The 15,887-nt window shown below is 33.3% G+C and overlaps 2 protein-coding genes and 1 long non-coding RNA gene across 3 annotated transcripts; 2 read left to right on the forward strand and 1 right to left on the reverse strand.

The window, feature by feature from the left end:
• The first annotated feature begins 1,032 nt into the window (after positions 1–1,032).
• tll (nuclear receptor subfamily 2 group E member tailless) lies at positions 1,033–4,923 on the forward strand. Its single transcript, XM_035084926.1, has 4 exons — positions 1,033–1,356; positions 3,327–3,563; positions 3,666–3,889; positions 4,174–4,923. The coding sequence occupies exons 1-4, from the start codon at positions 1,281–1,283 to the stop codon at positions 4,843–4,845; spliced, it is 1,209 nt and encodes a 402-aa protein (XP_034940817.1). The 5' UTR covers positions 1,033–1,280; the 3' UTR covers positions 4,846–4,923.
• A 3,442-nt stretch (positions 4,924–8,365) lies between these two features.
• Positions 8,366–9,155, forward strand: LOC118067950 (uncharacterized). The gene is made up of 3 exons (XR_004690449.1): positions 8,366–8,567; positions 8,651–8,953; positions 9,071–9,155. It is a non-coding gene; the product is annotated as an uncharacterized lncRNA (long non-coding RNA).
• Positions 9,156–13,267: 4,112 nt separating this feature from the next.
• Positions 13,268–14,194, reverse strand: LOC118067926 (RNA polymerase II degradation factor 1-like). Its single transcript, XM_035084947.1, has 3 exons — positions 14,048–14,194; positions 13,910–13,967; positions 13,268–13,814 (listed from the first exon to the last, which is right to left on the reverse strand). Exons 1-3 carry the CDS (start codon positions 14,057–14,059, stop codon positions 13,480–13,482), a joined length of 405 nt encoding a protein of 134 aa, XP_034940838.1. The 5' UTR covers positions 14,060–14,194; the 3' UTR covers positions 13,268–13,479.
• Between the last annotated feature and the right edge of the window lie 1,693 nt (positions 14,195–15,887).

Consider the following 15,887-nt stretch of genomic DNA (forward strand, 5'->3'; position numbering starts at 1 on the left):
TCTTCTGTTTTATTTTGTACTTTTGTTTTTTGAATTCGTGGAAATAACACAGGTTAATTAATTATAAATATATTATAAATTTATTTCTAGGTTACATTAAAAAATTATTTTAACAAAGTGGTACTAATTAAATATATTTGATAGAATGATTTTATTTAAACATTTAAAATAAAGAAATATATTTAATATAAAAAAAAAGAATGACTCCAATGCAAAATTCTTAGCTTTGATTTTTTAAAAGCATTTAAAAATTTTAAAGTTTATTGATCAGTGACTCCAAAACTTGAACTCTAGAATTAATTTGTTATGTATAAAATAATTGTGAATTAACAATTAAAATATTAATATTTATTTATTTTTTAATACTTTCTTCTAGGAGTTCTAATATACTTCTCGTTCAGTGATTAATGAAATTAATTCAATGGAAAAAGAATAGCACAATGGAGCTGCTAAGGATCTTAATCAACTCCAAAAATAATTATTATAAAATTAAACCTATCAAATGAACTTTATTAAATAATTTGATCCTTATAAATAATATTAAAACTTTCTTTAGTTGTTTTTAAAAAATCTCAAATGACTACAAGTCAATTATAAAACAAAATAAATTAATTATCTATCATTCAATATTTATTCATCATCTACCTTTGATTTAATATAAAATAATAAAAAAGAAGGAAGTATAGAGTTAACTACTAGTAAAGTTGATGACATTGTCAGACAATCAGTAAAGACTTTAAACAATGAAGGGGTCAATTCATGGGCCCCTCTGACACATAAATGGGGTTAGGAGAAAAGAGGATGCCAATAGCATAAATGTAACATTGAAGTAAGAAGATGCCATGTGATGATTGTCAAGCTCCGATCAACCCCTCGTATTTTGTAAATGGAGGGAGGCCTGACTGTCTAGAAGTGCCGCCCTTTAGTCCACGGGTAGGGTAGTCACCAACCAATAAGAATTCAAGCTTTCCTCGAAACGGCATCCAACTAAGTCCATCAAAAAGTCTTGACTAGGATGACTGTCAGTCACAATTCATTGAAGAGTTAGCGACGGAATAGGTTGTGCTTACACACTTGACAGTGTCAACGTTTCGCAGAAGGAACAAATTAACAAGAGTTGTGCTTACAATTAACACGTGCCAGGAGCTTAAATAATTTAATATTTCAATTGTTTATTCCTATTTTCGTGATGTGTAATCATTGATAAAAAAGTGCTTATATCTCGGTGTTATTTTTTAAGTGAAGTTTGTGCACATTGAACTATATGTATTATAAAAGATATGAACTCAATCGCAACTCCAGAGACAACAATTAGCCATATGCCAGTTTCACAGCCAAAAATGCAGCCCTCTTCAAGTAAGTTTCTGTTCATTTTTTACCAAAATTATTTATTTATTCATCCATTTCCCTTCATGTAGAAAGTATTTCACCCTGTCATTCAGAGGTACGTCGCACGCACATTGATGCTGATATATAACAGCTTTATTCGCGTTTAGATATGCAATTCTTCGATATTTTTGCTCCACAAGTGCTTTTAAGTGTATATGTTTTCATAACTTTTCTCTCCTATGGAAATTCTTCAGAAACAATAATTGTTGATCAAATGTTGATTAAAAATTTCACTGTACAATTTTTTCTTATTCCATCAAGTTAATTGGATGACAAAGTAACATCATTTTTCATTATTTTGTAGGAAAGAGTTGACCTGTAAAATAAAAACAATATTTTAGTTCCAATAAAATATTTTCTATAAACTTTGTCTGCAGCATAATAAATGTAATTGTGATTTAAGGATTTGACTTTCGACAGATAATATAAAACTATCTCTCTCTTTCTGTCAACTCTTTTTGTTTGTTTATATCAGTCTTGGTCTAAATGCTAACCAAATCAGTTGTCTAACGAGCTGACTTTTATAACATTGGTGTCAAAAGTGAGATGTTATATTCAATTTATTGATGACTAACTAAATCAGGAAATATTACAAAAGTCAGTGGATTAGACAACTGACTTGATTAACGTTCTAGTTAAGACTAATATCAACAAACAAAAATAGCATGAGAGCAAGAGATAATCATATTTAGATTTCCAAATTTCCAAGATAAACAAATACTTTTTGACAGAATAACTTTTCTCTAAAGAACAGAGAATATTCATTCTAATAATAGAAAAAGGGTTTCTGCTTGATATTGTCTATGGATTGACCACCTTAACTCTAACTCTTGCCATCAAGTCCATCACCAGGAAGTTAGAACATACCCTTTCTGTTGACCACTGATATTTGTTATTCAGTTATTTATAAACGTGTTTTATGTTACTCAACTTCAAGACTCTTTCAAGAATCCACATGAGCATTTCATACATTTATATTTCAGCATCATATAGCAGAATGGTCATCAATGATTCATTTCATCAAATTTACATCCATTCTTTCTCTCCACCTAATCCTGAAGTGGTTGGTATTATATTTTAATAGTTGTTCTCACAAGTTGAACGCCTGTGGGAGAGTCAAAGTATCAATAAGATGACGAGGATGTTGACTACAATCATTTCCATGACATACATTTTCAATTTTAGTAGAAAGAAAATATTTTCCTTTAGTCAGACATCTAAAGAACTGGATAAAGGTGACGGACGTCACGTCATCATTGTCACAAAACCTCGAAAAGCCGTTAAAATTTGACGAGTATTTTGGGTGTGAACCCGTTTACGAGGGAAAACACAAATATCTGGATGAATGCATCAAGGTTCGATTGAATTGATTTGTCGTCAAGTTAGTATATAACTCAGCATACCTGTCGGAGTGTGTTCCAAAATGCACAAGAGGTGCAAGAAGTGTATATATATAAATAAACGATGTACACGAGGTTGATGGTTTCACTCTTTTCTTTTATTAATAATAGAATATTTCTCTGTCATTTCGCGAGGGCTCCGCCTTCATATACTATTCATTGTGGTAGTAGTGTAGATGTTGGAAAAAGAACTGTTGAATAGCACTGAATGGACCGGATGTGGCTGCTGGCGTATTCAATAGTTAAGTGAGCAACAAGAAACACGACACTCCATCGTATCGCGATCTCCCAATCAATTCTTGGGCTCTTTATTCCTATTTAAACGCCCATTTAAGTAGTGATGACGGCAGTATGTGCTTTTGAGACAAATAGAACTACTTTTTCTTTCTTTTCTAGTCCTCCACCCCTTCTTTTTACCTACACTGTAAGGTGGACAAGGTGTATAATGAATAAAAGAGCAAAAAATCAATAAATTGCACTTTCACCATGATTTAATTCTAAAAAGATTTTTAAAAAATTGACTTCTTTCTGTTCTAGGTCGCATTTTGTATGACATACCTTGCAAAGTCTGCAGAGATCATTCTTCAGGAAAGCATTATGGTATATTCGCCTGTGATGGATGCGCAGGATTCTTCAAAAGATCAATCAGGCGAAATCGACAGTATGTTTGCAAAGCTAAGTCTGAAGGTGGTTGTATGGTTGATAAAACTCATCGGAATCAGTGCAGAGCTTGTCGACTAGCTAAATGTATTCGGGCTGGCATGAACAAAGATGGTAAGTAACAGTTCATTTTTATCAGTATTTTGATCAATTGAATAAAATAATCAATGATTGAATAAATTAATTAATGTTGAAAAACATTTGTTCTAATTACAGCTGTACAGCATGAAAGAGGTCCAAGAAATTCAACACTTCGAAGACAAATGGCTTTGTATTTTAAAGAGCCCGAAATCATGAGCAATATTGTATCGTCACCAAGTGCTGCCTTGGACTTGGCTTTACCAAAACCGCCATCGGAAACTAGAGTATCTATTGCAGCTCCTGCGCCTCATCATGCCATACCTCATCCAATTTACTGCAACAGCATGACAATGGCCAAGGTAAATTATTTTAACTTCTTCAGTTGGTGATCAATAATTGTTCAATCTTGAAAGCTTTCCTAGTTGATTTAGCATAGCATTTGAAAGTCGTGATTAACTGGTATACATCAAGTTGTCATTCAATAGAAATTATTTAGTTCTGATATTATTCCAGTATGAAATTTTAATTATAATACTGGTGCTTTTATTCTAAACATTCCCTTGATGTAAAGGAAAAAAATGATGCACCATTTTGATTCTAAAGAAAAAAATTAAATATTCAACTTCTAAAACTTCAATTCCAGGTTCCTCTGACACTAGCAGGATTGCCGACAATTCCCATTCTGCCGACAATCAACATTGAGTCAATGTGTGAACAGGCGGCACGACTACTCTTTTTGAATGTTCGTTGGGCGCGAGATTTGGCAGCCGGCACGGGTCTTGCTATGGAGGATCAACTGACGTTGCTGGAGGCCTCCTGGCGAGAACTCTTCCTTCTCGCGGCTGCTCAGATGTTGCCGACACTTGATCCTTCACCACTATTACCGCCTGGACCACAAAGTTTACCGTTAGCTGTGGAGGTCACCAGATTTCGGGAGACACTTACAGGTTTCCATTCTATGAACTTGGATCCACATGAGTTTGCTTGTATACGTGCAATCGTCCTCTTCAAGGCTGGATTAGACAGTGAAGGTGTGCCTAGCAGTCGAAGTAGTAATGGCTCAACATCACCAAGCACCGGAAGTCGGCTCAGAGATCCTGCTTCTGTTGCAAGACTTCGAGATGGCGCCCAACTGGCACTTGGTCAAAGACTCAGCGGTGCATCATTTGGCGCTTTAAGATTTGGTAAGCTTTTGTTACTTTTACCAACTCTGCGATCCGTTTCAACACATGCCATTGAAGAATTGTTCTTCAGAAGGACTATTGGAATCATTCCTATTGAAAGAATCATATGTGATATGTATAAATCAGCTTAAGATCATTGTACAGAAATGAAACTTTTGTTTTCTTACATGAAACTTTATTTGGCGATTTGATTAATCGCATGCTCTATAAACCTGTAAATAAAATGTTAAATATATTAATAATAAATATAATGATAATTATTGAAACAATTAATTTTGTCTTATTCTTTAACTTCTATACTTTAAAATGTTTATTATCTATTTCAAGAAATCTTTGTCCTGTTTTCAAATATTATTTTGACTGTGATTTGAGAAAAAAAGTCGAAAAAAACTTAAGAGAAATGTAAAAATTTTACCTGCAACTCACTCATGACAATGCCATGAGTTTCACGAGCATTTCACGGTGATTTGACCGCTAATCGCACTACAAAGGCTATCCCGCAGTCGAACTAGCTTGTCAGCACACTGTCTTCATTTACAACCATTCTTTACTCTTATAGTCCAGCAACGTGTAATCACTGAAGATACAGGTAAATAATCGCCTCTTCGGCCTACATAAGGTTCCGACGAAGAAAGATTCGTTTCGTCTGGGGCTGTGCTTTACTTCAGAACATTGTCATGAAAGCGGAAGAGACCGACAGAGCAAAATACAAGTAACAAAGAAGAGATTGATCCAAAGCTGCTGGGTTTGCTAGGGTTTTTGTCAACATTTGTCACGCTTCTTGAAAAATCAATTTTATTTTTTCTAGTGATGATCTCTAGTCAATATTGTGAATATCTTAATAAAAAGAAATAAATCTTTATACATTATCTATCAATATCTGCGTTGAAAACTCTTCTTGGAATTTATTTCTAAAAAAAATATAAGTAGACCAAATCTTGCTTTTATATCCATGATAACAATTACTCTGAAATCAAAGAAAAAAGATGCATTATTGGAATATATTTCTATTTTTTATAATTACCGTGGAGAATACTGTTGTTCAGGTATTTTTATTTATTTATTTTTTTAATAATCGAAAGAGAAAGAAGTGCTTAGGGGTTGTAAGCTCTTTGCTTAGACCGTTTAGAAAATATTCTCACGAATTCTTGAGCAGAATGAATGTTCTTAGCGAATGATGCGGGATGGAGAAAGAACAGCGATCATTCTAATGGTTTAAGTGACTCTTATTGTCCGCATGACTGGCTTTTGAAATGTTGCGCCACTCATATACAACACGGCACCCCGTGGTATCCCCTTAATCGTCACGTAACGTGTTTACGGCAAATACTCGTTATCTTCAATTGCCAATGAATAAAAAATTATTTTATTTAAAATTGTATAGACAAAATAATACCAACCTTTCAATTAACTATCAATCAAATAATATTTTTATTCCTTTTAATGAGATGTTGGCACATCCATTGATTGCTGGAATTAATACTTGTTGTGAAAAAAATTAGATAAACTCTTGTGCTTTTATAATATCGATTTCATAGAGTATCTCCATATTTTTGGATTCAAAGTCCAACTAAGAAGCGACCGCCTGTGGATTCTTATGGTCACTGTGGCTGTACCACCCTAGGGATTTGCCATTCGATGTATTATATACTGACAAATTGCTCTCGTAAACAGTCCGCCCATCAGAAATGTCAATGTATAAGAATCTACATCAGGATATTACCACCTCTACATGACATCTTTTCTATTCCATGTCATCGCCACTCCATTAATTTTATTTTATTTATTCTATCAATCAGTTCTAACCTAGAAAAATATATTTTTATCAATTAATAATGTAAAAATAATTATCAAGTTTTTTTTAATTACTTACAATCAATGATGATCAATTAAACATTTCGAGAAACATTTACTGGTGTTGGATATCCAGATTCAGCTGGAATTATTCAGACTTTCTTTCCTGAGAAACTGGACAGTTGATTAGCTGAACCATTCCTCCCATAGAAATGATCTCCATGCATAAAATCACAGCGACGATTATTTCGAAGCAATTAAATGTCTCGATTTAATGAAACACTTGAGAAACAGCAGCCGTATGTTGGCGATTTATGTTGGACGAAAGCTGAGCTTCATCTCAAAGTGCTAGTATGATACTTGAACTAACAATAATACTGTAGCGTTTCCGGACGAATGAATAATAATCCTCATCACTTCTCTCACTAGTCCATACCCTATTTGTTACTTCTGTTGCTCTCGCCCAAAGCCATTGTGGCATCAGGACCGCTGGTGATGTAAGAAATTCCGTCAGTTGAAATAAAGAGAAATGCGGGGCTCATAAGTGTACATGCATGCGTCCATACGACAAGTGGTTCCCACCGGGTGATGTTACACCTTGCCTCCACGTTGTTGCAATAACTAGAGGGGTGATCGCGAGTGGGCAAGGGTAAGGCGCGGGAGCTGAAGAGGTCGCTAGAGGGGCGAGGTAGACGAAAATTCAAAGAAATACCCGAGAGTAACAGTAACAAAACATTATCGATGCCATGGTTACAATAGATGCTTCGACGTAATTGCACCTAGGGATGCAATGAAGAACCCTCGACTATGTTACATCGATTCGTCGCCCAATTCCCTTGGTATACACAGCCACAGTTCCAATACATGCGCGTTCAAACTTGCCACTTGAGAATCGGCGTATTGTCGTCTTTGTTTTGAGGTAACAAAACAGAAAAAAGTGTGCTCCATGTGTATGAACCCGGACTCTGAACTAATGTATTGTAGTCAATTAGTAAACGTGTGGGGTGGTCGCTGGTTATACCAGCTACTAGATGGACATTAAAGTTGCTTGGTTATTGTTCAATCATCTGCGATCAATTCGAGTGTCGATATCAAATCTTCCAATTGATTAAGTTTCTATTTAAACATTAAAACTTCTCGTTATTGTTGTGTCATTTTTAAAAAACTCTTAATCTTTTATTCACAACTGAATAGTATATGATAAAATTAAATTAAAAACTTTATTAAAAAACATTTTTTTATCGATTCTATTCTTACTATGATATGTAAACTCCTCATAAAATGTAGAAAAAATTTTAGGTTAGAAGAATTTAGGTTAAATTGAAATGTTCAAAGTAAAATTAAAAATGACACTTGGGGTTAATAAATTTTTGAAATGATTTAATTTTATAAAAAAAAAAATTTAATTAATGATATTATTTATGTATTCTAAAAATAATATGACGTGTAATATAATAGAGTTATGCAGTAAGAATTTAGTAACTGCAAAATCTTAACAATAAATTCCAGTGAGTAAATGAAAGTAATGAAATTGTTTTTTTTTTTGCTTTTTTACAGTTGAGAACGAATCACCAGGTTTCTTAAGTCATCCCCAAGCAGTGAAATAGTAGGGACCCTCCGCGAAATATTTGCACGTGCGACGTGGCTCGTGTCAGGAATTTAATAAAGCAAATCCAAATTCACGGCTGAGGTGGGCGAGTGAATAATACATAAACATTATATGTATACGTATATACATACATACTTTTTAAATATATATCTACTATCTTGTTTTCATGATCCTTATATACACCACCCCGAAATGGCTCCCTGAAGTAAAACGCGGGGCTTTTCGAGTTCCAGCCGCACTCTGGCAAAATGCTCCCATTGTTGGCTCCCGTTGATGCATCCATTATGTCTAGGTTGATGGGAACAGATTATGTTGGTTGCTGTCATTGAGGGGCTCATCGCTGTCATGACATTGATGCTGCCTCCCTGAGGGAGCTGATGAAAAAAAGACATTACGTTTTATATATTGTCCGAATAAATTATCGAGTGGGCACACCCGTTGTCCTATAAGGTATTGACGAACATGAAGAATGTGTTCAACCAGTTTCTGCTTTACATGGTGGAATAATTTTCAAAATAAATTGGTCGTTTTAGTTTAATTGCCATCAACAGAAGCTGCTAGTTAATAGAAGAGCAAATAGTTGAATATTTTTTCAACTGATCAAAATGATCTAAGTGAGTCGACAAAAGTGATCTTAAGCCTTATTGTTTCATCAACCACAGTAGTTAACTGGTCAGCTACCACCGCAACTAGACTAACGATGTTGTTGATCGCTAGAGATCTATCAGCATCGGATTATATATCCACTGAGATACTTAGCATATTACAGGAATAACTATAAGTAGACAGACCTCATCTGTCATCTGAACCTGTCAAGCATTTTCTTCACCATAAAGGTGAGTACCTTACCTTCATCTTTTCTTCTAATGCTGAAGAAAAACTCGATCAAAGGGGTCGATCATTCCGACTTTGAGGGTTGTGATTTTTACAGATTAACTGCTTTTACTTTCTAGAAAAATCTGGAGGTAGAGAACTAATGGTACTTCTCAGACTAGGCGTGTTTTCTTTAATTTGCAAACTTGGATCTGTTTTCATGGGCAATAAGTAGCTTTTCTAAAGGTATCTCTGAACAAGTAGTACTCTACTAATCTGTGTTACGATAATGCTGACTTTAATTGTTTTAATTCAAGTCTTCTAGAGATTAACCTCCCGCTGTTGAAAAGAAGCATCAAGTACTTCTCTGGTCTGAGCTTGTCTATTTAGGCAAATATATTCTTTTCCAACTATAGATCTACTGATCTAGTCATTAGTGATTTCTTCCCAGAAACCATGACGCCTTTAATCTTGTTTTTCTTATAGATTATCAACATTCTATTGGCACGAGCTGGAATTGTGCTAATGTAATGTGTTAATCGTTAAATAAACAGCTGAAATTGATGAACAATAACACTGTTGGTTAAAATTTATTATTTATTATTTTCTTGAGTGCATAACCTAATAAACATCTCAAAATATTTTACACAAATAGAATTGTTTAATAATTAAAACAACACTTTTTAGTTGAGATTAATTTCGTTATGTAAGTAGTAAAAATTATTTTATAATAAGTATATTCTTGCTGTATAACATTACATTTTAATATTTTAGGTAATGAGAACCACAAAAATACCAACTCTAAAAGCCACCCTATGGCAAAAAACCAACAATTAGGTATGTTTGAATAGATTTTGAATATTAATAGCTTGAAGAGGATTCTTTTTATTCATTAATGAAGATAAAAAATAAAAGTATTTAAAGCCAAAGGGTAAAAACTTGTTTTAAAAATACTGCAAATTAAAGTCAAAGAAGCTGTATGTTATTCATAAAAAACCGGGTCTTTTTTATAATGGCTGACTTCATGAAGGCAAAAATCATAAAGTTAGGGACTAGTATAGCTTTCTTAGGGCCTCAGTATATAGAAGTAGGGGAGATTTTAAGTCCTGAGGGATGTACAGCTGTCATCAAGAGAATCCTGATTGGCCATCAGCCAATGTCAGCCATGCTGAATTTTTCCGGTCTAGCTTCTCTCTACAATAGATCGAAATACGCTCTAAGAAATCAGGGATCATCTCCCCTAGATTCAGGACCGTTGCTCAAAACACTCGTGGGTGTTTTTTTTTTATCTTACCGATTATTTTTCTTGACTTTTTTATAACAACAATTTGTGTCGATCATGAACCATAAACTCATATCTCACCCTTTCTACTTTTTATTCAATTTAAATTGTCTATTGGTTTTCAATCTCTTCAGAGTCTGATACTGATTTAGATAGAAGAGGTAGGTTTAGATAAATATTGAGTTTTTGCCACTCGTCTTCTAGCTGGTGATGAAACAAATCCTGAACGGTGGGTTGGTGTTAATGTAATTCGAACGTACAGTGTTCAAGTGTTTGAGGTATAATGAGACATGAGATATAAAGAACGGGAAAGTTGAGAGTCGAATGTAGGAGAGGGTTAAAGGGATGTCATTCACTACTGGCCAGACGCGTGTACAACAACCCTCTGGATTAAGCGTAATTATTGAAATTGTGCTGTAAACCGCAACATGATTCACACGCTACTTTCCACCAACTTTTTATCTGCTCCAAATAGAAATGTTGACTGTGACGATTATTTTTATAACTGGAATGAGGAAAAAATATTTTAATTACATTTTTTTTTATTTAACTAATATCAAAAACTTCTTAATTAATTTTTCTTAATTGCCCTTATTTTTTTTCAATTTTAGCATCAATTAAAGAGTCTGTAAGATCATGATTAATTAACCAAAACTGAACATTATTATTTTTATCAATAAATTCAACCAGTTCCAATTTTAAGGTAGAAAAATAATATTTTTTACTCATTCGGAAAAAATTAATCTTGTTTTAAAATGAGATTGGATACCTTTTAGATTAATGGTGTTCATGATTAATGTCAAATAATAGTGAAAAAATTATATCAAACTAGACCAACGTAACATTAGGTATTTACCACTAATCTAATAATGAAATATAATATTAAAGAGCAATCAGATAGGCTGGTTACATAATAATTACTTCAAGAACCAGATTGTAATTGAATCCAGTACAAACTGATTAGAGTAATAAGGTAATTGTCCACAACTTGTAGAAATTTATTTGATAAAAAAAAAAAACAAATGTATGATTCCTGAGATCTTGAGTCAAACCTAGAACCCCTAGATGCTTTCACTAATTAAACTACCTAATGATAATTTTTATAATCAGATAAAATATACTTACTACAGATTTGTTGTTCTTTGTTAGAAATAATTTTTTCAATATTCTGGAAGCCAGAAATTGATGTTAAACTGCTTGTCATTCGCTCATCACGAACGATCTAGCATCTAATCCTTTTAGACGTGATCAGGGTCTGGCTTGTTATAACTCCGATAATTATGTTACCAATGCATCGGAGGACAAAGAACTCTTGAAGCGAGAGCTTGGATATTTTGCTCTCGCGAGAACGACAACGAGAGCAGAAGAGATGGTTGCCTGGTAGCCCAGCTGCCGGTAATCCTTCCTTTGTAATTTGCTTCCATGACCCCCCTGGCCAATGGCGCGGAGTCCTATGGGGTACTTCAGACATTTATCTTGAAAAAAAAGCAGTCTATTATTTTTTATCACTTCAGGATTGACAGACAATATTGATTTTACTAGACACTCAGCTTAATAGCTTTAATAGGTTATATACCATAGAAGTAAAAATAAAACAGCTTTAAATTGATGCAGATTAATAATTTTTTAATGTTTTTAAATAATTGGACAAATAGTGAGGTTTAACTAATAATTTATCGATGAATTCAATGCTGAAATGTATTTTTAATGTTCTTTTAAATAGCAAATGCTAAATGATGTTAAGTTTAATGTAAATTAATGGATTATTACCACGTTCTGTTAATAAGTATGTAGATAAATTGATTTTATTATATAACTTCTTTCCAATAAATTAATCGGTGATGAAATTGATAATTATTATTAGCGAATAGAGTGTTGAGGTTATAACATTTTCAAATAGATAATAATAATCATGAATGAACTTTAAGAAAACATTATATTCTATTCCAATTTAAATTATTGAAAAAAATTGAAAAATGTAGTGAAAGGTATTAGAATATTGTACATATCAAACGTCTTTGTAAATTGAAAGCAAAAAATGCCTGCGCCAATGGTAGACAGTTAATGTCACTATGGTTGTGCCCTCTAGATAATAGAGTCCGCGACTTTAATGGACTTGCTAATCCTCTTGCCTGTTTGTCGGTGAGGGCATCTTGTGTACCTATCTATAGTAGGGATTCGACGAGGTACAAAATCACTGAATATGTGTGTCAATGTAGGGCTGCAGGGGTGACTGCGTGTCATAAATGGAGGGATGAATTTGCCGCACGCACCAAGTCTGTCGACGCGTAATCGTTGCGCTGAAAGGATGATGGGGGGATGCTAAGCAGAAAGGCGAACCTAACGAATAATAGTGAAAGAAAGAGAAAGAGAGACGTCAAAGCGCATCATGTATTCAAGATACGCCCCTTGTGTGCAACCACTAGTGCGATGATACCTTGATTTCTCAAGTGACGAGTCAGGCACCCTCACCCATAGACTTTTTTATAGTTTGTACACCAATTATTTACCTGAAGACAAATCATAAGATTGAATATCAGAAAGATATTATTGGAAATTCATCAAAAGTTAATGACAAAAATTTTATAACCTCTTTTATAATGAAAATAATTATTTAAAATCATCAAAAGTCATTTAAGTTTATTTATTAAAAGAAGTTTTTTGAAGTCAATTATTTTTTATATATCGACAATAAGATTGGATACAGTATAAAGAATATTTTTTATTTTATGACTATGAAAATGATGATGGTAACCAGCAACAGAGTTGCGTGGATGTCCATCAGACCTATAATTAGGACGGAACATGCTGCTGGTTTACGAGATACTACACTAAACAGAATTACTCTATTTTTCTCCTTCCGCTAGAACAAGTTCGAGTGAAAGCAATAGTGCAAGAGAAACGACCCAGGAAACATGATAGATTCATTGGGTCAGTGAAACGAAACGATAATTGTGCTTGGTTTCTATTTCACTGATATAATCTGTAAATACATCTAACAATATTATAAAAAAAAACTTCAAATAATTATTTTTATATTTTGTGAATTTTTATTTGTTATGAAAAGCTTTACAGTAATGACATATGCAATACAATCACAGAAAATAAAATGAAAAGATGAACATGAGTAGATTAGTGAGAAAACTTGTAACTATGAATAATAATTGGCAAAATAAGAAACAGAAGTTAATCTTCTAAGTGATAGAAGTAAAAACAATTAATTCAATCATTGAATTTAATTTAATATTCAAATGAATCTCTATTTACTTATCCCTGATATTGTTGTTGTTGTTGCTGATTTTGTGGTCTGTATTGAGCTGCAAAAGCAGCAGCTTGATTTTTGTAATTAGGTTGCTGTGGAGCTTGACCAAATTGAACTTGAGGTTGGTATCCACCAGCTTGTCCTTGAGACACTTGGACAGGTTGAGCTGGATTAGCTGGTCCTAGATTTGGTGGTGGTTGTGGTGGAAGATGAACTAAAGGTTCACGAGCTTGTTGGAGTTGTAACAATTGCTTGATGTTAGCTGGAGCTTGAGAATAAGGTCTGTAGTTTTGTTGAGGCTGTTGATAATTTTGTTGTTGAGCTGCTCTACGTTCACGAACTGAAGAATACCAAACAAAAAAATAATAATAAAAAATCTTCTGTTTCAGTAACTTGATGTTGATTGATTAGATAAAAACTTTATCAAAAACTTACCATTCCAATGTTCAACTCCGTGAGTCAAACCCAGCAGAATCATCAAAGTTAAAAAGATCTATAATAAATAAAAAAATATATTAAATAAGAAATATAAAAAGTGATAGAAAGATGGAATAATTTGATTAAAAAACTCACGAGAGACTTCATAATTGCAGAAGTGTGAGTCAAGAATATGCTAATCTGCTCTTAGATAATGTAGATTTGGAAGCAGAATCAATACAGACTGACAACGACTTGGCGACGCACTTCTATATGGGCTGCTGTTACCCAGGGTGGCTGTGGCCACCACCAGCTTTTATGCTTCGTTGGTCACCAATTTTTAAACACTACTACATATCTCCACTGCTCACGCAATAACTTACAACCTTACTTGGCGCCCATTAGGCAGTTCATATAGGTATCAGGAAGTGATCGAGGGTGTCCAGATTAAAAAAATTCTTTATTTATGCCATCAATAGTTTTAAAACTTCAATTTTATCAGCAGAATTTTCAAAACAACTACACCACAATATAATTCTTATATAAATTATTGCCATAGGCTTGTAAAAATTTTGATTGATCACCTTAAACTAGGTCAAGATTAAATAATTTATAAAAAAAAAAAGTTGTGAAAATATATTAATGTTAGTGAACGTTTTATTTGATCTGTAATTGAACAATCTAGTCTACTAGGGTGATATAATTAATCAGTTACCTTTTAATACATGAATCAATTTAAAAAACTAGTCTTTTTGAAATTAATATGCCCCAGACATGTTTTCAAAGTTATTGAACTCTCATTTCTGAGGTGCTAAAATAGATAGATATAAGATCCTACTACTAGATATGCAACTTGTATTCACGTAACTACACGCCTGTTTTATAAGAGTGTTCATTATCGTATTTCCTGTTACTAAGTGAGTATAATATACTGACATATCTGTCACAGTCATGCACATGAATAAATAAAATTAACTCGTGTAATTAATATATTTGTATATAAAAAAAAACACATTTATTAGACAATTACATTGCAAAAAAAACGTAAAAATGCTTACGTAGATATTTCATATATCTACGACCTCTTACTATTTTGAAGGATATTTCTATTCCAAGCTTTCCTTTATACTATCACATTGTCACATGAACCAGTTTGTTCATTCCAACTGCAACAAACGTTATACTAAATCATTATGAATAAAATAATTGGATGTCATTTTTTATATTGTTAAAACATGGAAGTAATTTGGCTAACATTTTATTTTTTATTTAATCACTTATTGTAACGGTAAAAATGATAGATTTGATAAATTTATTGATTTTAATCCCCCAAGTGTTATTATAAAAAAATGAAATAACAACTCCAATAAGATAAAAAATTTATTAAAACCATTTTCACCTGAATAAAATGAATTGCTAAATTCTATGAGAATTTTTTTAACGATAGCATGATTAATGTAATTATAATTCACTTCATGGATAATCAGGTGTGCTGATTATCTCCGTTGGAGCATGGGAATTTTCCGTCATGTGTTCATATATACTGCAAGAATCGTGCAGTCACGATGCATCAAGTTCGAGGGGGGTCGCGCGTGTTGACCGTCATCTGTTCAAGCTCATCGTAAAACGGCTATATACTAGGGGTGGATGAATCGGCGTGTCTGACATCAAACCCCTCGTCGCTTCTTCTGCTACTATCTCCATACACCCTCTAATAACGTCATTGTTTTATTATTGCAATTGGTGGTAGTTATTAGCACTGATTGCTGACCAAATGACGCTTTTTATCCACCCACTGCAACCTGTTAAATAGTGATTTGACTCGCTCTCACTTTAAAAATTATCTTTCACCATCTGCCGTTATTTTCTCATGGACTTTTAACATTTTTTTAAATGTATCATCATTATTAATTTAAATGCCACATGGCTGCTAATTCACATAAGATAGGGATTAGATGTATAACTGTCAATATTGGTGACAATCAAGTCTATTGAC

Source organism: Chelonus insularis, unplaced genomic scaffold (assembly GCF_013357705.1).
Source record: "Chelonus insularis isolate UGA/USDA-ARS -01 unplaced genomic scaffold, ASM1335770v1 contig_398_pilon, whole genome shotgun sequence".
Lineage (NCBI taxonomy): Eukaryota > Metazoa > Arthropoda > Insecta > Hymenoptera > Braconidae > Chelonus > Chelonus insularis.